At 44.1% G+C, this 19,792-nt stretch overlaps 1 protein-coding gene across 1 annotated transcript in view; it reads right to left on the bottom strand.

Annotated features, from left to right (window-relative positions):
* Positions 1-19,792, bottom strand: part of LOC132826812 (dynein axonemal heavy chain 3-like) — a 323,241-nt gene that overhangs the window by 225,147 nt on the left and 78,302 nt on the right. Inside the window, exons 7-8 of the mRNA XM_060843056.1 lie at positions 1,963-2,161; positions 957-1,065 (exon numbers count right to left, since the gene is read on the bottom strand). Coding sequence (XP_060699039.1) covers positions 957-1,065; positions 1,963-2,161 — 308 coding nt within the window. The remainder of the gene's footprint in view (positions 1-956; positions 1,066-1,962; positions 2,162-19,792) is intronic.

The following is a 19,792-nucleotide window of genomic DNA, read 5'->3' as shown; positions in this document are numbered from 1 at the left end:
TCCAAAAGGGCGGTGACAAGTTGGTGGAGGAAGGAGAATAGATGGCAGATGAAGTCTGATGTAGAGAAGTGTGAGGTGATGCACTTCAGTCAGAAGAACATTGAAAGATAATATAAAATAGGGGTACAATTCTAAAGGACATATGGAGCAGGTGGACCTGGGTGTATATGTGCACAGATTATTGAACATGATAGGATAGGTGGAGAAAGCAGTTTATAAATCATACAGTATTCTCTGCTTAATTAATAGGGTCAGAGAGTATAAGAGCATGGAGGTGATGTTGAACTTATTAGGCATCAGCTAGAAAATTGTGCATGGTATGGAAACCACATTATAGAAAGGATGTGAATGCAACTGAGAGAGTTCAGAAGCAATTACAAGAATGTTTTCAGGAATGAGAAACTTCAGTGATGAGGATAGATTGAAGAAATTGAGACTGTTCGCCATGGAGAAAAGAAGGCTGAGAGAAGATTTAATAGAGGCTTTCAAAATCATGAGTGAGCTAGACAGAGCAGATGGGGGGAAACTGTTCCTTATTGTTCAAGGCAAAAGAAGAAAATGGCACATGTACATATGAAGCAAGGGTGATGTGAGAAGAACTTTTGCAGACGGTGAGTAGTTAGGGTCTGGAAGACACTGTCTGGAAATATGGTGGAGGGAGATCCAGTTGAGCTATTCAAGTGGGCATTGGGTGTGTGTCTGGGTAGAACTGGTGTGCAGGGATATGTGTGAAAGGGCAGGAATTTAGCATTAGATAATAATGCTGTTGCAAATGAAGGGCTGAATGGTTTCCTTCTGCATCATTATAATTTTGCAAACCTGTGATTCAGTGCTTCCTGTTTTAGAAACATTTTTTTGCTTTTCTTCAAATGCTGATACACAATAGTTCAAAAAGAATCCATCACAGTGGCTTTAGGAAAATCTCCACACAGTTAACTTCAGATTCCATATTCTACCTGTTTAGCCACAGCCTTGGCCAAATCTTTGCAGGTTTCGGTTTTGCCAGTTCCCGCAGGTCCTTCTGGAGCCCCTCCTAGGTTCAGTTGTAAAGCTCCCATTAGTGTTCTGTAAGAAGAGGTTAGCAGAGATGATGGTTTGGTTTAAACTGCAGAGACGTTTTACATAGAGTCACACCTGACTACTACTGCAATCTTCATTTGGGGAGGTCTGCGTTGAGTTTCACACTGATGCTGACTCAATGTAATTTTGATGAACAATAGCGTGTGCTTAATTTAGCTCCTTTGTTGAAATGAAGAAGACAAGGAAAAATGACGATCAAGGAAGGAGAGAGGAAATTAAATGAGGAGCAAAGCAAATTAGGAAAAAGCAAGATTGAATTCAAATGAAGAAAGAAGAGATTCCAGCAAATCATTTCTCTGTCACAGCTTTCGTTGTTCAAATGCAAAAACTTCAAAACAGCAAAGCAGCTTACACGTGAACAGCAAATCCCTGAAACCAGATTGCTTTTGAAGTAACTCTGTTCGTCTTTAAGTGCATTTAATTAATTTAATTTTGTTGAGAATAAGAATAATCTGTGAAGAGTTGAGGGTTTAGACCAGAGTCTGAAGATATTTCATAGTTTATTATTCTTTCTAAGGCAGTGATGTTTTTATATGGTTTGGGCTGTGAGTTGAATGTGTGGAGATTAAACAGTTTTTCAGTAGATGTTTGACACATTGCTGCGTACTGTTTTTCCCTTGCATTCAGCAGTGATGAGACCCGTGAGTTTGTTAAATAGTCTGATACACAACACCACTTCCACACTCAGTGACAAGTTAAAAGCATTCCCCTGTGACTTGTGCATGGAAGAGAATGGGGTTAATCTGCTTTCCTTCACAGATTTCTCATCATTATTGCACATAATCTTCAATTTAATGTAACACACCTAGAGCTAATAAATAGTGTCATCCTAGATGCTTCATCCTAGACACCGGAAGCAGTTAACAGGATCTGAACTCTTACCTGTAACACCTGTCAGTCAGGGGTGTGATAACAAGCCTTCCTGTGTTGCCCAAATATTCATAACCATAAGGTACTGTGGTCGTAATCATTCTGACAATGATGTTCTCCTTCTCCAAATAATATCGCAACTGTGCAATCCAATTAAAGTCTGTTGTGGTGGTAATTCCTAGGTTGTTCAGTTTCGCAACAACATCTCGAGCTAGCAGAGAAAATTGAAGTATATTCTCATATTATTTGTGAGCAGAATCCATCATTAATAACAATAATAACAAAGATTTGCTTGATTGTTGAAGACGAAGAGAAAACTCCTCAAGATCAATGGGGCCCTGGATTTGAGGGGCCAACATGAAGGAAGAGGAGGTTGCTATACAATTGTGTTCCTTGACCTCAGGATTAGCACCACAATCTAAAGGGTTTAACTATGACATGGCATCCCTCAGGAGCAGAGCCAACTGGGAGGGTAGGAAGATGACCTGATGTTTTTTTTTCCCTACTGACAAGATCAGCAATTGTTGTGTATCTTAATTATTAAACCAATTGGCTACCAGACACCACTTCACAGGACAATTAAGAATTAATGGCATTATGGCTGTGGGTCTGGGCTGATATGTAGGCCAGACTGGGTGAGGATGGCAGATTTCCTTCCCTGAAGACCATTAGTGAACCAGATGGTTTTTCTGACAATGGTCACCATTATACCAACTTTGTTATTTTCAGATTTTATTGGATTCAAATTTCACTACTTACTACCGAAGGATTCGAACCCCTGTGCCTTGGCATTAACCAGGGACTCTGGATGACTACACCGATGATGCTATTGCTATGCCACTGTCTCCTCATGGAGGTGTGCTGACCAATGTCTTATCCTGCACTGCATAAATGGATATTGGATCTGGGTACTGAGATAATGCTATACCTCATCTCGGGGTTTCTGTTACCAGGCAGATTTTAGCTCACAGAATAATACATCTAGATTGGGTGCTGAGTGAAGCTCCCATTCACCTATCATCCTTCAAGTCAGAAATCCAACTCCAAAGGATAATTTCAACTCTGTAATGTGAATTTTAAGCTCTGTGACTGCCCATCCGATCTGGCATGGTTCATTTGGAGGGATGTTTTGTAAGCTCACCAACTAGACAATGCTGCGTAACGAGACATATGGGATCCTGGGGGAAAAATACAGAAGCTTTCATGTTTTGTCAAGACTGGACCCAGTGGAGAAGGGGTGACATACTCGTCCACTCACAACATAGTCTTCTCAGAATACATGAGGGTAAAAGGCCTTGGTTCCAATGACCATACAAACACGCCACCTTTATGACCAGTGGGAAAGCATTTAACAAACTTGGTAACCATTACACAAGGATTGATTGACTTAATGTTGCCAGACTGCTGGGAGAATCAAGGCTAATACTCAGTTAGATTCTGAGTGGCCCTCACTAACTCCTCTCTAGAGTTACCAGCCATCAGGAGTCGAGGTACTTAGGAGGAGGTGAGGGTCCTTTAGGTGAGTAGAGATTAGAGGCATGAGTGATGTCTTTCCAGTATCTTCCACCTCTTTCTATAGTGAGGGAAAGGACAGTTATGCCTCCATCCCTGCCCTTGCTAGAATGGGAATTCCCCTGAGCATGCTTCTTGAATGAGGTGGGGTGGTATTGATGTGGCCTGGCTGGGTAATACACCCTTGCAGACACCTTCCGCTCCATTGACCATCCGCCTTTCCATACAACATTCCCCTCCTCCACCTTGTACTCCAGAGAAACTTGGATTCGTGTGATGTCGCTCATGAAACTGGACCAATTTCCTCACAATTAGTTTCAATTTATGGGATAATCCTGAAAAATCCTCCCTCTAGGAATGACGGGTGTTGAGAAACGATTGCACACAAAACAAAGTATTTACATGGTAAATCTGCAACTTTTCCAGCAAATGTCCAAAAGCCGGAACTTGCCTGGAATTGAGAAGGTTTCCGAATTTGTGACACTTGTGGCATAATTTACAAACAATTTGCACATTAAGAGAGAAATTAAATGGCTGGCTTGAGAAAAGATCAGTAAACAATCTGTAAATGATGACAAAACACCATGTTCCAGTGAACAATGTTAGTGAATAAACCCATTCGGAATGCAATGGGAATGGATTTTGCACTGCAGTTTGACATATCGGTAACACTCTCACTCCTGATGCGGGGATACAATGATTCAGGTACAGACGAGACAGGTCAGAAGAAGCAATAGGGGTCCTGAATGATTAGAGAAATGCAATAGATTAGAAAAAAAGGAGCTTTATATAAATGCATGTTCCTGATACAATTTGGAACCAAGTAAAGCACAACCACTTTGGGAGTTAGAATAGTGGGAATGGAGTTTAGGGCAGTGGAATGTTCCTCCTGCAGAATGTGGGAGGTAAGGGTCACCACTAGTGTCCCTGCTGACTACATCTGTGGGAAGTGCACCCAACTTCAGCTCCTCGAAAACCGCGTTAGGAAACTGGAGCTGGAGTTGGATGAACTTTGGATCATTCGGGAGGCAGAGGGGGTTATTGACAGGACTTACAGAGAGATAGTCATTCCCCAGATAAAAGAAAAAGACAGATGGGTGACTGTTAGGGGACAGAAAGGGAATCTGCAGGCAGTGCAGGGATCCCCTGTGACCATTCCCCTCGACAATAAATATACCATTTTGGATACTGTTGGGGGGGTATGACTTACTGTGGGGCTGCTCAGAAGGGGAAGGGAGAACAGGAGCAGAGCAGTAGTCATTGGGGACTCGATAGTTAGGGGGACAGATAGGAGGTTCTGTGGGGACGAGAGAAACTCATGGTTGGTATGTTGCCTCCAAGGTGCCAGGGTCCGTGATGTCTCTGATCGTGTTTTTGGGATTCTTCGGGGGGGGGGGGGAGAGCAGCCCAAGTCGTGGTCCACAATGGCACCAACGACATAGGTTGGAATAGAGATGGGGACTTGAGGCAGAAATTCAGGGACTAGGGTGGAAGCTTAGAGCTAGGACAAGCAGGTTGTTTTCTCTGGTTTGCTGCCTGTGCCATGTGCCAGTGAGGTGAGGAATAGGGAGAGAAAAGAATTGAACACGTGGCTACAGAGATGGTGCAGGAGGGAGAGTTTTGGGTTTTTGGATAATTGGAGCTCTTTCTGGGATAGGTGGGACCTCTACAAGCAGGATGGTCTTCATCTAAACCAGAGGGATACCAATATCCTGGGGGGGAAATTTGCTAAAGCTATTAAGGTGGATTTAATATAGCAGGGGGATGGGAACCAAAATTGCAGGACAGGTACAGAAGAGGATGAGAGTAGGGAGTTCCCAAATCAAGTATCTGACACTGGCAAGTGAGAACCTGGTGTGAAGTGTGTCTACTTCAACACGAGGAGCATCCGAAATAAAGTGGGTGAACTGGCAGCATGGGTTAGTACCTGGGGTTTTGATGTTGTGGCCATTACAGAGACATGGATAGAGCAGGGACAGGAATGGTTGTTGCAGGTTCCGGGATTCAGATATTTCAGTAAGAACAGAGAAGATGGTAAAAGAGGGGGAGGTGTGGCATTGTTGATCAGGGACAATATTACAGTTGTAGTTGGATGTTTGGGGACTCATTAACTGAGGTAGTCTGGGCTGAGGTTAGAAACAGGAAAGGAGAAGTCACCATGCTGGGAGTTTTCTATAGGCCTCCGAATAGTCCCAGAGATGTAGAGGAAAGGATAGCAAAGATGATTCTCGATAGGAGTGAGAGAGACAGGGTAGTTGTCGTGGGGGACTTCAACTATCCAAATATTGACTGGGATCACTACAGTACGGAGTACTATAGATGGGTCAGTTTTTGTCCAGTGTGTGCGGGAGGGCTTCCTAACACAGTATGTAGACAGGCTTACAAGGGGCAAAGCCACTTTAGATTTAGTACTGGGTAACGAGCCCGGCCAGGTGTTAGATTTGGAAGCAGGTGAGCACTTTGGAGACAGCGATCACAATTCTGTCAGGTTTACTTTAGTGATGGAAAGGGATAGACGTACTCCACCGAGCAAGAGTTACAGCTGGGGGCAAGGAAATTATGATGCAATTAGGAAAGATTTAGGAAGCGTAGAATGGGGAAGGAAACTGCAGGGGATGAGCACATTAAAAATGTGGAGCTTATTCAAGGAAAAGCTCCTGTGTGTCCTAGATAAGTATGTACCTGTCAGGCAGGGAGGAGAGATATAGAACTCATGAGCCGTGGTTTACTAAGGAAGTGGAATCCCTGGTCAAGAAGAAGGAGAAGGCTTATGTTAGGACAAAATGTGAAAACTCAGTTAGGATGCTTGAGGGTTACAAGGAAGTCAGGAAAGACCTAAAAAGAGAGCTCAGAAGAGCCAGGAGGAGACATGAGAAGTTGTTGGCTGATAGGATCAGGGTTAACCCTAAGGCTTTCCAATGGTATGTCAGGAATAAAAGAATGATGAGAGTTAAATTAGGGCCAATCAAGGATAATAGTGGGAAATTGTGTGTGGAGTCAGAGGAGATAGGGGAAGCACTAAATAAATATTTTTCGACAGTGTTCACTATAGAAAATGAAAATGTTGGTGAGGAACATACAGAGATACTTGCATCTAGACTAGAAGAGATTGAGGTTCACAAGGAAGAGGTATTAGAAATACTGCAGAGTGTGAAAATAGACAAGTCCCCTGGGCTGGATGGGATCTATCCTAGGATCCTCTGGGAAACAAGGGAAGAGATTGCCGAGCCTTTGGCATTGATCTTCTAATCATCATTGTCTACAGGAATAGTGCCTGAGGACTGGAGGATAGCAAATGTGGTTCCCTTGTTCAAAAAGGGTAGTAGAGACAACCCTGGGAATTACAGACCTGTGAGTCTCACTTCAGTTGTTGGTAAAGTGTTGGAAAAGGTTATAGGAGATAGGATTTATAACCATCTAGAAAAGAATAATCTGACCAGGGACAGTCAGCACGGTTTTGTGAAGGGTAGGTTGTGCCTAACAAATCTTATTGAGTTTTTTGACAAAGTGACCAAACAGGTAGATGAGAGTAAACCATTTGATGTGGTGTATATGGATTTCAGCAAGGCATTCAATAAGGTTCCCCACAGTAGGTTATTATGCAAAATGCAGAGGAATGGGATTGTGGGAGGTATAGCAGTTTGGATCAGTAATTGGCTTGCTGAAAGAAAACTGAGGTTTGAAGTTGATGGAACATGTTCATCGTGGTGTCCATTTACTAGCATTGTACCACAAGGGTCAGTGTTGGGTTAACTGCTGTTTGTCATTTTTATAAATGATCTGGATGAGGGCTTAGAAGGGTGGGTTTGTAAATTTGCAGACAACACTAAGGTCGGTGGAGTTGTGGATAGTGATGAAGGATGCTGTAGGTTGCAGAGAGACATAGATAGGATGCAGAGCTGGGCTGAGAGATGGCAAATGGAGTTTAATGTGGACAAGTGTGAGGTGATACATTTTGGACGAAGTAATCAGAATGCAAAGTACTGGGCTAATGGTAAGATTCTTGGGAGTGCAGATGAGCAGAGAGATCTCGGTGTCCATGTACACAGATCCCTGAAAGTTGCCACCCAGATTGACAGGGCTGTTAAGAAGGCATACAGTGTTTTGGCCTTTATTAATAAAGGGATTGAGTTGCAGAACCAGGAGGTTATGCTGCAGCTGTACAAAGTTCTGGTACAGCCACACTTGGAGTATTGTGTACAATTCTGGTCACTGCATTAAAAGAAGGGTGTGGAAGCTTTGGAAAGGGTGCAGAGGAGATTTACTAGGATGTTGCCTGGTATGGAGGGAATGTCTTACGAGGAAAGGTTGAGGCATATGGACGTACATGGAATAGTGTAGGTGGGATGGGCTTCAGATTAGTATGACAGGTTGGTGCAACATCGAGGGCCGAAGGGCCTGTACTGCACTGTAATGTTCTATGTTCCATGCTCTAGAAGTTAGAGGAGGAATCTCTTGAAGAGATCAGGACAGTGCCTGTGGATGATGAGAGGTTATGTAAAAAGGAAGCTCCAAATCTTCTGTAAAAACATAAATAGTAGAAGTCTAATTAAACAAAGTGGGTAGCTGATTAGGAATGAAAAGGTAGGGTTATACTGCTGATGTAGTGAATATACATCAATCACTATAGGGGAAGGGGATAATATATTCCAAAATATCAGGTGAGGAGAAAGCTGTGCTATGATTGGAGGATAGGGAGAGGTAAAGGAGATGTTGTGGTTCTGTTCGCCGAGCTGGGAATTTGTGTTGCAAACGTTTCGTCCCTGTCTAGGTGACATCCTCAGTGCTTGGGAGCCTCCTGTGAAGCACTTCTGTGATGTTTCCTCCAGCATATATAGTGGTTTGTCTCTGTCGCTTCCGGTTGTCAGTTCCAGCTGTCCGCTGCAGTGGCCGGTATATTGGGTCCAGATCGATGTGTTTGTTGATAGAATCTGTGGATGAGTGCCATGCCTCTAGGAATGCCCTGGCTGTTCTCTGTTTGGCTTGTCCTATAATAGTAGTGTTGTCCCAGTCGAATTCCATCTGCTTGTCATCTGTGTGTGTGGCTACTAAGGATAGCTGGTCATGTCGTTTTGTGGCTGGTTGGTGTTCATGGATGTGGATCGTTAGCTGTCTTCCTGTTTGTCCTATGTAGTGTTTTGTGCAGTCCTTGCAACACAAATTCCCAGCTCGGCAAACAGAATCACAACAATGAGCACCCGAGCTACAAATCTTCTCCCAAACTTTGAAGGTAAAGGAGATGTCCTGAAATGGTTGGCAATGTACAAAGTATAGAAGCCTTCAGTTCGGGAGATGTTAAAGGATTTTTGAAGCCTCGTTAGCATGGCTGCTGCCTGTTTGGCTGACTCTGGGCAAGCCTCTCTGGACTTGCAGGTGTGATAGGGGATCACTCCCAGGTTCCCCCCTCCCATCCACCCCCCTCCACCCACCCCCCCCACACACACACACAGACATATCCCCCAACACACACACACACACACATGCACACACATACAGACATACCCCCCCTCTCACACAGACACACACACATATACACAGAGAAACACACATATACACACACACACACACACACACACACACACACACACACACAGACATACCCCCTCTCACACACCCAGACACACACACATACACAAACAAAGACATACCCCCTCACACACACAGACATACCCCCCCCTCACACGCACACACACATGCCCCCCCACACACACAGACATGCCCCCTCTCACACACACACATACACACACACAGACATAACCCCCCCCTCTCTCACACACACACACACACACACACACACACACACACACACACACACACCCCTCACATACACAGACATACCCCACACACTCACACATTAACACACACACATATCAAACAAAGTGCAAAGAACAAAGAAAATTACAGCACTAGAAAATAACCTTCAGCCCTCCCAGCCTGCACCGATCCAAATCCTCAATCTAAACCTGTCAGCTATTTTCTAAGGATCTGTATCCCTCTGCTCCCTGCCCATTCATGTATCTATCTAGATACATCATAAATGGCACTATTGTGCCCTTCTCTACCATCTCCACTGGCGACGCGTTCCAGGCACACACCATCCTCTCCGTAAAGAACTTTTTACACATATCTCCTTTAAACATTTCCACTTTCACTTTGAACTCATGACCCCTAGTAATTGAGCCCCCCAATTCTGGGGAAAAGCTTCTTGCTATCCACCTGAATATACCCCTTATGATTTTGTAGACCTCGATCAGGAACTCCCCAACTTCGTCTTTCTAATGAAAGTAGTCCTAATCTACTCAGCCTTTCGTCATAGCCAGTGCCCCCTATACCAGGTGACATCCTGGTGAACCTCCTTTGCACCCTCTCCGAAGTATCCATATCCTTTTGGTAATGTGGCGATCAGAACTGTACGCAGTATTCCAAATGTGGTCAAACCAAAGTCCGATATAACTGTAACATGACCTGCCAATTCTTGTACTCAATACCCCATCTGATGAAGGAAAGCATGTCATATGACTTCTTGACCATTGACCTGCATTGCCATCTTCAGGGAACAATGGACCTGAACACCCAGATCTCTCTGTACATCAATTTTCTCCAGGGCTTTTCCGTTAACCATATAATTTCACTCTTGAGTTGGATCTTCCAAAATACATCACCTTGCATTTACCCAGATTGAACTCCATTTGTCATTCCTCTGTCCAACTCTCCAATCATTCTGCTGCATTCTCTGACAGTCCCCTTCACTATCTGCTCCTCCACCAATCTTAGTGTCATCTAAAAACTTGCTAATCAGACCACCTATACCTTCTTCCAAATCATTTATGTATATCACAAACAACAGTGGGTTCCAAAACGGATCCCTATGGAACACCACTGGTCATAATTCTCCATTTTGAGAAGTTCCCTTCCACTACTTAGTCTCTGTCTCCTGCTGCCCAGCCAGTTCTCTATCCATCTAGCTTGTACACACTGAACCCATGGGCTCTATTTCTTCATCAGCTTATCATGGGGAACCTTATCAAACACCTTACTGAAGTCCATGTATATGACATCTACAGCCCTTCCCTCATCGAACAACTTTGTCACTTCCTCAAAAAGTTCTACTAAGTGGGCGACACGGTGGCACAGTGGTTAGCACTGCTGCCTCACAGCGCCAGAGACCCGGGTTCAATTCCTGCCTCAGGCGACTGACTGTGTGGAGTTTGCACGTTCTCCCCGTGTCTGCGTGGGTTTCCTCCGGTTTCCTCCCACATTCCAAAGATGTGCGGGTCAGGTGAATTGGCCATGCTAAATTGTTCGTAGCTTTAGGTAGAGGGTAAATGTAGGGGTATGGGTGGGTTGCGGGTCGGTGTGGACTTGTTGGGCCGAAGGGCCTGTTTCCACACTGTAAGTAATCTAATCTAAAGTGGGTAAGTCATGACCTTCCCTGGACAAAACCATGCTGCCTATCACTGATAAGCCCATTTTCTTCCAAATGTAGAGTACAACCTCGATTATCCAAACATCAATTATCCGAAATTCAGATTATCCAAACAAGATCTCAAGGTCCCATAAAAACGGCATTAGGCAACACAGCATTCAGTTATCAGTTAAACGGCATTATGGTGTGCAATGACGGAAAACTGAGAAATGTTCAATAACCGGCGCTCAAATTACTGCTTGTTTACAATCAGATCGATTACCCGAGTGATCAATTATCCAAATAAAATACTCCTGCCCATCATGTTTGGATAATCAAGGATCTACTGTAAATAGAACCTATCCCTCAGCATATTCTCCAGTAGCTTCCCCAACACTGACGTCAGGCTCACCTGGATCACCCCTGCTACCCTTCTTAAACAGTTAGAGACAAAAAAACTGCAGATGCTAAAATCCAAATTGTGTTCTTCCAGCCTTCTGCCTGTCTACACACCAGTACTCCAGGACCTCACCCATGTTTAAGGATTCTGCAAAAATATCTGTTAAGGCCCCAGCTATTTCCTGTCTTGCTTCCCATCAGGACCTGGAGTCATGTTCACATTAATACTAGACAAACACACATATGCTACACACACATCACACAAACATGCATATCATACAAACACACATAGCACACACACACATACCACACATACACATATGCCACTTACACACACATACCATGCACATACCACAATTACACCACACACAAACATACTCACATACACCACACACACAATACCTCACACACAGAAATATATACCTCAGAGACAAACACATACCACACACACATACCCCACACATAGACCCCCCCCCACACATATACAACACACGGATACCCCCCCACACACACACAACATACACAACACACACACACACATACCACACAGCCATACTGCACAGCCACATTTCCCACACAACATACACCCCACACATACAACACACACCACATACATGCCACACACAAACACATGCATATGCACGCATACAGATCATGAACAAGCACTACATACACCACACACACCCACCACACACTACAGATAACAAACACACAAACTACACATACCACGCACACAAATACCACATACAACACTACATACATATCACATACACACTACACACACATCATACATGCATACACCACACAGACCACAAACCCACACACCATGCATGTACACAGCGTACACAAATACCACCACCACACACACATACATATGTACATACACATTATGCACACACACTACACACAGAGCACACACACTTGCCACACATGCACATATAACACACATACACACCACACACACATCACACACACAAATACACCACACACAGACTACAAATCTGTACACACACATAAGCCCCACACACCACATATGTACACTGCACACACATATACCCCCACCTCACACACACTACACATAGCAAACACATATACTACACATACCACACACACACAAACCACACATTCATACACCACACACCAAACATAAACCCACACACTTAATATATTCTATACATAGCACACATGTACACAGCACACACATACCCTTACCACACACACATACACAGCACACACATACCCTTGCCACACATACGCATACATATATGTACACACATACACACACTCACCATGCATAAACAATACATACACCATACACATACCACACACTACACATGCCAAACACACATGCACCACATTCCCATACACCACACACCACACATCATACGCACACTGCACATGTGACACACTCAGGTACCGCATACACACACCACATACACACACACCACACATACATATCCCCAATACACACATGCATCACACACACAGACCACAAATGCACACACTGCACATGCACACACCACACATGCACACACCACACATGCACACACCACATACACACACCACACTTACCATACCACACATACAACACGCACACATACTCCAACCACACACACATACCACACACACAGCATGCACAAATACTCCCAGAACATCCATATTCCATGCACACAATGCACATACCACACATACATACCACATACACGCATACCACACACACATGCACACACACCGATCGCACACATGCCACACATGCACACAAAACCACACACACATCAACCACAAACCACACACATCCATAACACTCACACAAACATACATGCATATCACACACACAATATGCACACATACTGCACGCACATAAAAACACAGACCACGCCCCCACACACCACACACTCACTACACATAGATGCACTACATACACATGAATGCACACAAAACACACACACACTACACACACACAAACACATACATATATACACATACCACACACCCACCATGCACAAGCACTACATACTCCACACACACCCACAACACATAAGACATGTGTCAAACACACATACATCATACACACTCACCACACAGCACATACACCCACACCACACACACTACATGTATCAAACACACATACACCATACATACCACACCCCACCCACACCCATACCACACACACTACATGTACCAAACACACATACATCATATACACCACACACCATACACACTACATATACCACACACACACCACATACACACACATTCTCCCCGACACACATATACACACCCATACCAAACACACCTGTACCACACACACACACACCACACATGCAGACCACAAATGCACACACCACACATACACCACATATGCACACACATACATATCACAGAAACACTTACCACACACTCACTCACACAAATATATATACATGCATACCACACATACACCATATATATACACATACTACACATACACCACATATACACACAGACCACAAACTCACACACACACATACAGCACGCACATACTACACACACATATCAGACATGCACACACACCACACACATCCATACCACACAAACGTATACACTCATACCATGCACATACATCCCACACACACATATGCAGTTGAGGTGGGCAGCCTATCTGTCTCTGGAATGCCCCTGGTAATGCACCAAGTCAGCCACAAAGCAGCAGTTAAAGATGCATCTGTGAGGAGCAAGAACTCTGTGAAACACCACTCAGGGTGGGAATATCGCTGAAATTCCTCTAGGGTCTGCCTCTAACAGCCATATCCCCATCCCCTTGCAAAGCACCAGAGGTTAAAGGTTGATTAGACACAAGCCAGCATACACTCTTCCAGTCAGATGTTTAAAACCAATAATTCAGTTTTCATTAAACTTAACTGATTACGTCTTCACCCTCTTGATACAACTTGTCAAGTGCTCACTCAATTATTCCATAATTAACAGATAATCATGAACTGGTTCCTAATTCCATTAGGCTTCAGACATCCCTGCCAGACCTAGATAATAATACCCTTGCTCTTTCCTGCCCACTTTTGGGATCAAGAGGATTCTACCCTCTGTATCAGGATGACACTGAAGGGACTGTGACAGGGAATAACATGCAGCAATCCAACAATTAAATATCTATTTCCCAACCCTGCCACTCTCCAGTTGCTGAACTCCAATCTGTCACACACAGCTTGTTAAAATGTATACTGCTGCAGTGAAGACTCTACCCTTTACCATCAGCTCCTTCCATCAGTAATAATTCAAGTAGGTATTTGATTAGGAATCAGTCACAGGTCAGTGAATACAAACTGGATCCTACACACAAAATTATCTCAGTTCATTTTATTTTCTGCGGAGGCAGTGTTTATAATTTGAGTTGATATTCATCAATCCATATTGACATTCACATCTTCTTAAGTAGAATGAAGCATTGATTTTCAATAAGTAATGACTCAGTCTGCTCTTTGCCCTGTATACCTTCATTATCTTTACTTGATTAATGTGTTCTCTCACTGACTGCACAAATTGTGAAGGTGACATAGAAATTGCTCTCCCTGGGTCTGTCTCAATATTATGCCGACTTGGTTTGGAATTGACAATAGGATGGTGCTTTACTTCATTAGTGACAGTGAGTGCTTATGGCGGTGAGATGCTAACCACACTCTGTCTCTTCGTTATTCTGTGAAGCAGTGACATCCTCAATTTCCTACTGCCAAGGGGTATTCTGGTCCTGGAATGGGAAACATTGCAAATGGTCAAAGATCCCAGTAGGCAAGACCTACATAGGCCGGTCAAACCTAATAGCAGAAACCTATTCTCAGATTTTAGTTCCATTTTCCAACAAATCAAATGGAAATCTTGCCATCTGCTCCCAGCCTCTCTTCCTCCAAACCCCACAGTTAGGAAGCTATAGCCAGAGTCCCTGGGGTTTCGAGGAAGAGAGGTTGGTGATGTGGAAATCTGGGAGGTTGGTGATTGGACCTGCAGGATGAAAATCACAGCCCCACCAGAAATCATGGAATCCTTACAGTGTGGAAGCAGGAGCCATTCGGCTCCAAACAGCATCCCACACCGACCGCCTACCCCATCCCTGTAACCCAGTATTTCCTATAGCTAATCCACCGAGCCTGCACATCCCTGGATATTGTGGGCAATTTAACAAGGCCAATCCATCTAATCTGCATGTCTTTGGACTGTTGGAGGAAACCGGAGCACCCTGAGGAACCCTGTGCAAACACAGAGAGAACATGCAAACTCCACACAGTCGCCCATGGGTGGCATCAAACCCAGTTCTAACCACTGAGCCACCATACTGCCCCAACATTGAAATCTCAACATTAATTTTCCTTTCATTGCTCCTGCACACAGCACAGCTATCAAATATTCTTGCTTGGAATGAATAACAGCAGTTATCAATATCAATGGGCTGGTTAGGCATTCTTGACTTTGAAGAAGCTCTCCCTGGCATTAAAGTGGAAAAACTGTCAAAGACATCCAGATGCTTTTGGACATCTTTGACCAATCCCAGAATGTTTTGGGAAAAATCGAGGAGTTGCTGGAACGAATGAGAAAAACCGGGAAAAGGAAAGTCTGGGGACTGAGGTGGAGCGAGAGAAATTAGGGGAAGGAGAGTCTCAAGGGTGAAAGATTTTTTTGAGGATAATCTGTATGGGCAGAGGTTGGGAACAAGAGATTGTCAAGGAATCTAAGTACGGAAGAGAATTCCATCTGAGGTCAGCCACAGTGTTTGGGGGTAGGATTTCAGAACTGATCTTAATTCTGTGGGGGCACCACTCTAACTCTGGTATCTCCAGTAGCACCCCTCCCCACTCCCCTCCCCCCACTGTGGTGGGCGGCATGGTGGCACAGTGGTTAGCACTGCTGCCTCACAGCGCCAGAGACCCGGGTTCAATTCCTGACTCAGGCGACTGACTGTGAGGAGTTTGCACATTCTCCCCGTGTCAGCGTGGGTTTCCTCCCACAGTCTAAAGATGTGCGGGTCAGGTGAATTAGCCATGCTAAATTGCCTGTAGTGTTAGGTAAAGGGATAAATATAGGGGAATGGGTGGATTGCGCTTCGGCAGGTCAGTGTGGACTTGTTGGGCCGAAGGGCCTGTTTCCACGCTGTAAGTAATCTAATCTAAAAGAAAATGACTCCCAACACCCATATACACCCCACTGGTCAGATTACTACAGGGGATGTTGTTGGTATTTGGTTCAATTGATATGAATGGATAGCTGAATGATCAAACTTCAGTTCTCAGCAGATCAAGTGATGCCTCAGAGTGTATTAAATTTTGTTCTGCTGAAACCAATTGTTGCACAACAAACTCCCATAAGTGGAAATGTGATCAGGAGTAAATAATCTGCTTTTCTGTGATGTTGACTGAAGGGTAACTATTGGCTTGGATGCCAGGTATAGTTCCTTTGCACTTTGTTGAAATAGTGCCAGGAGATCAGTGTATTTTGATCTGTGCTATGCGCATGGTACCAATCATCAGTGGCTTGTAGTAAAGGCAGATAGAAACTAGGTTACAGACAAAAACACAGCAGATGCTAGAATCCAAAGTGAATAGACAGGAGGCTGGAAGAACGCAGCATGCCAGGCAGCATCAGGAGGTGGAGAAGTTGACGTTTCCTCAGTCCTGGCTTGCTGTGTTCTTCTAGCCCCTGCCTGTCGATCTAAGACAGAAACTAGGACCAAGAGAATGCTGTTCAGCCCTTCAAAGCCTGTCCGACCATTCAATATGATCATGGCTGATCCTCTATCTCACTGCCATGTTCTCACTTCCTCACCATAGCTCTTGATGCCTTAAAATCTAAATATTTAAGTATCTCTTCTTGAATATATTCAGTGACTTGGCCTTCACATCTTTCTGAGGTACAGAATTCCACAGATTTGTAATCCTCCGAGTGAAGAAATCTTCCCTTCGCTCAGTCTTAAATGGTCTACCTGAGACTGTGTCCCTGGTTCTAAACCCCCAGCCAGGGGAAACATCTGCCTTGCATCTAGTCTATCCAGCCCTGATAGAATTTTATACATTTCAAACATTTTCCCTCTCATCCTTCAAACCAATAATGAATACAGACTCAGCCACAACAATCTCTCCTCATAGGAAAATCCTGCCATCCTCAGTATCAACCTCAGTATATTCATTCTGAGGTAGGGAAACCAAAGCTACACACAATACTCCAGGTGTGGTCTCACCAAGGCCCTGTAAAGCTGCAGGAAGACATCCCTACACTGAGCTCAAATCAATCCTTACTTCAATTACAATGAAGAACAACGTACCATTTGCCTTCCTAATTGCTTGTTGCACCTGCCTGTACTGTATAAGGAAACCCAGATCTCTTTGTACATCCACACTTCCCAATATCTCACCATTTAAACAATACTCTTCCTTTCCATTTTACATTGTGCATTTTAGATTTGTTTTTAAAGATTAGATTCCCTACGGTCCACACTGACCCTCTGAAGAGTAACCCACCCACAAATGCATCTAACACTACGAGCAATTTAGCACAGCCAATTTACCTGACTTACACATCTTTAGACTGTAGGAGGAAACCCACACAGACACAGGGACAACATGCAAACTCCACACAGACAGTCACCTGAGGCTGGGATCAAACCTGGGACCCTGATGCTGCAAGGCGGTGGTGCTAACCACTGAGCCACCGTGCCACCCATGTGACATTGAACAATAGCAGAGGATAGTTTTGATCGACCGCTGGGTTATGGGCCCAGCACGCTCCCGCTGCACCACTCTGGCCGCTTCTACCCATTTAACGAAAAGGTATTTGCCCACTCATCCAGCTTCTCTAAATCACTCTGAAGCCTCCTCACAACCTCCTCACAACGCCATCCAGTTTTGTGTGGTCAACAAACTTGGAAATAATGCACTTAGTTTCCTTATCCGGATCATGGATATATATTGTGAATTGTTAGAACCTAAGTATTGAACCCCGTACTCCACTAATCACTACGTATCACTCAGGAAAAGACCAATTTATTCCCACTCTCTGTTTCCTGTCTGTCAAACAACTCTTGACCCATGCCAATATATTGGGTGGCACAATGGCTCAGTTGTTAGTGCTGTTGCCTCACAATGCTAGGGACCTGGGGTCTATTCCAGCCTCAGCTGACTGTCTTTGTGGAGTTTGCGCATTCTCCTTGTGTCTGTGTGGGTTTCCTCCTACAGTCCAAAGATGTGCAGGTTAGGTAAATTGCCCATAGTATCCAGAGATATGTAGGCTAGGTGCATTAGTCTGGGGTAAATGTAGTATAATAGGGGATGGGTCTGGGTTGGTTACTCTTCAGAGAGTCAGTTTGGGCTGAAGGGCCTGTTTCTACACTCTAGGAATTCTATGATTGCCATATGATTTAACTTTTAATGAAGGACTTTATCAAACAACCTCTAAAAATCCAAATACACCAGATTCACTGGCTGTCCTTATCTATTCTACAAATTGCATCCTTGTAAAGCTCCAGTAGTACTCCAGCAGAGTGCTGCTACCAACCCTCATCTTTGCTGTTTTAGAATGAGCAAACAAAACAAAATTTAGTGTCGATAGCCTCTGAGGAGATTTCAAATGAAAATCAAAATTTCTAAGGAACATACATATTTAGAGTTTTGTGTTTTGGGGCTGATGCTGCATCCCACCTGCTGGTCTCTAAAGGCCTGCATGGGTTTCCTTCACAGTTTCCTCAGTCACAGTTGCCCCACTGTTGAACCCAGTGAGGCAGCAGTGCTAAATGGAGAAATGACAGATGGAGGATGGAAATCGGCAGATGACAAGTATGAAATATTGAATTTTGGTAGGTCAAATACAAGAATAAAGTATACAGGAACTAGCAGGACCTTGAGGAGCATTGATTTACAGAGGGATCTTGGAGTACAAGTCTGTAGCTCCACAAGCTGATCCACCTTCAAATCCAAAACTGGCTACAAACTGACTGAAAGACTTGGTCACAAACTGTGATCTATTGCCTCCCATAACCACACTAGGGGTTTCATGTTAAAGAGTCAAAAAGTCCAACAGCACGGAGACAGGCCCTTCAGCACAAACTTTTCCATGCTGACCAAAATGTTCATCCACAAACTCCATTTTCCAGCACTTGGCCCATATCCTTTTCTGCCCATGTATTTGTCCGAATACCTTTTAAATGTTGCTAATGTACCCGCCTCAACCACTTCTGCTGGCAGCTTATTCCATGTGCGTACCACTCTCTGTGTAAAACCTTGTCCCTCAGCTTCCTATTTAATCTTTCCCCTCTTATATAGAACATAGAACAGTACAGCACAGTACAGGCCCTTCAGCCCTTGATGTTGTACCGACCTTTTATCCTACTCTAAGATAAAATTAAGCTACAAACCCTTCATTTCCCTATCATCCATGCGCCTATTCAAGAGTCACTCAAATATCCCTATTGTATGACTCTACTACCACTGCTGGCATTGTATTCCACGCACCCACCACTCTCTGTGTAAAGAACCTACCTCTGACATCTCC

This window comes from Hemiscyllium ocellatum, chromosome 23, assembly GCF_020745735.1.
Source record: "Hemiscyllium ocellatum isolate sHemOce1 chromosome 23, sHemOce1.pat.X.cur, whole genome shotgun sequence".
NCBI classification, from domain to species: domain Eukaryota; kingdom Metazoa; phylum Chordata; class Chondrichthyes; order Orectolobiformes; family Hemiscylliidae; genus Hemiscyllium; species Hemiscyllium ocellatum.
The sequence above is the reverse complement of the archived record's forward strand: the minus strand, read 5'-3'. Positions and strand labels throughout refer to the sequence as shown.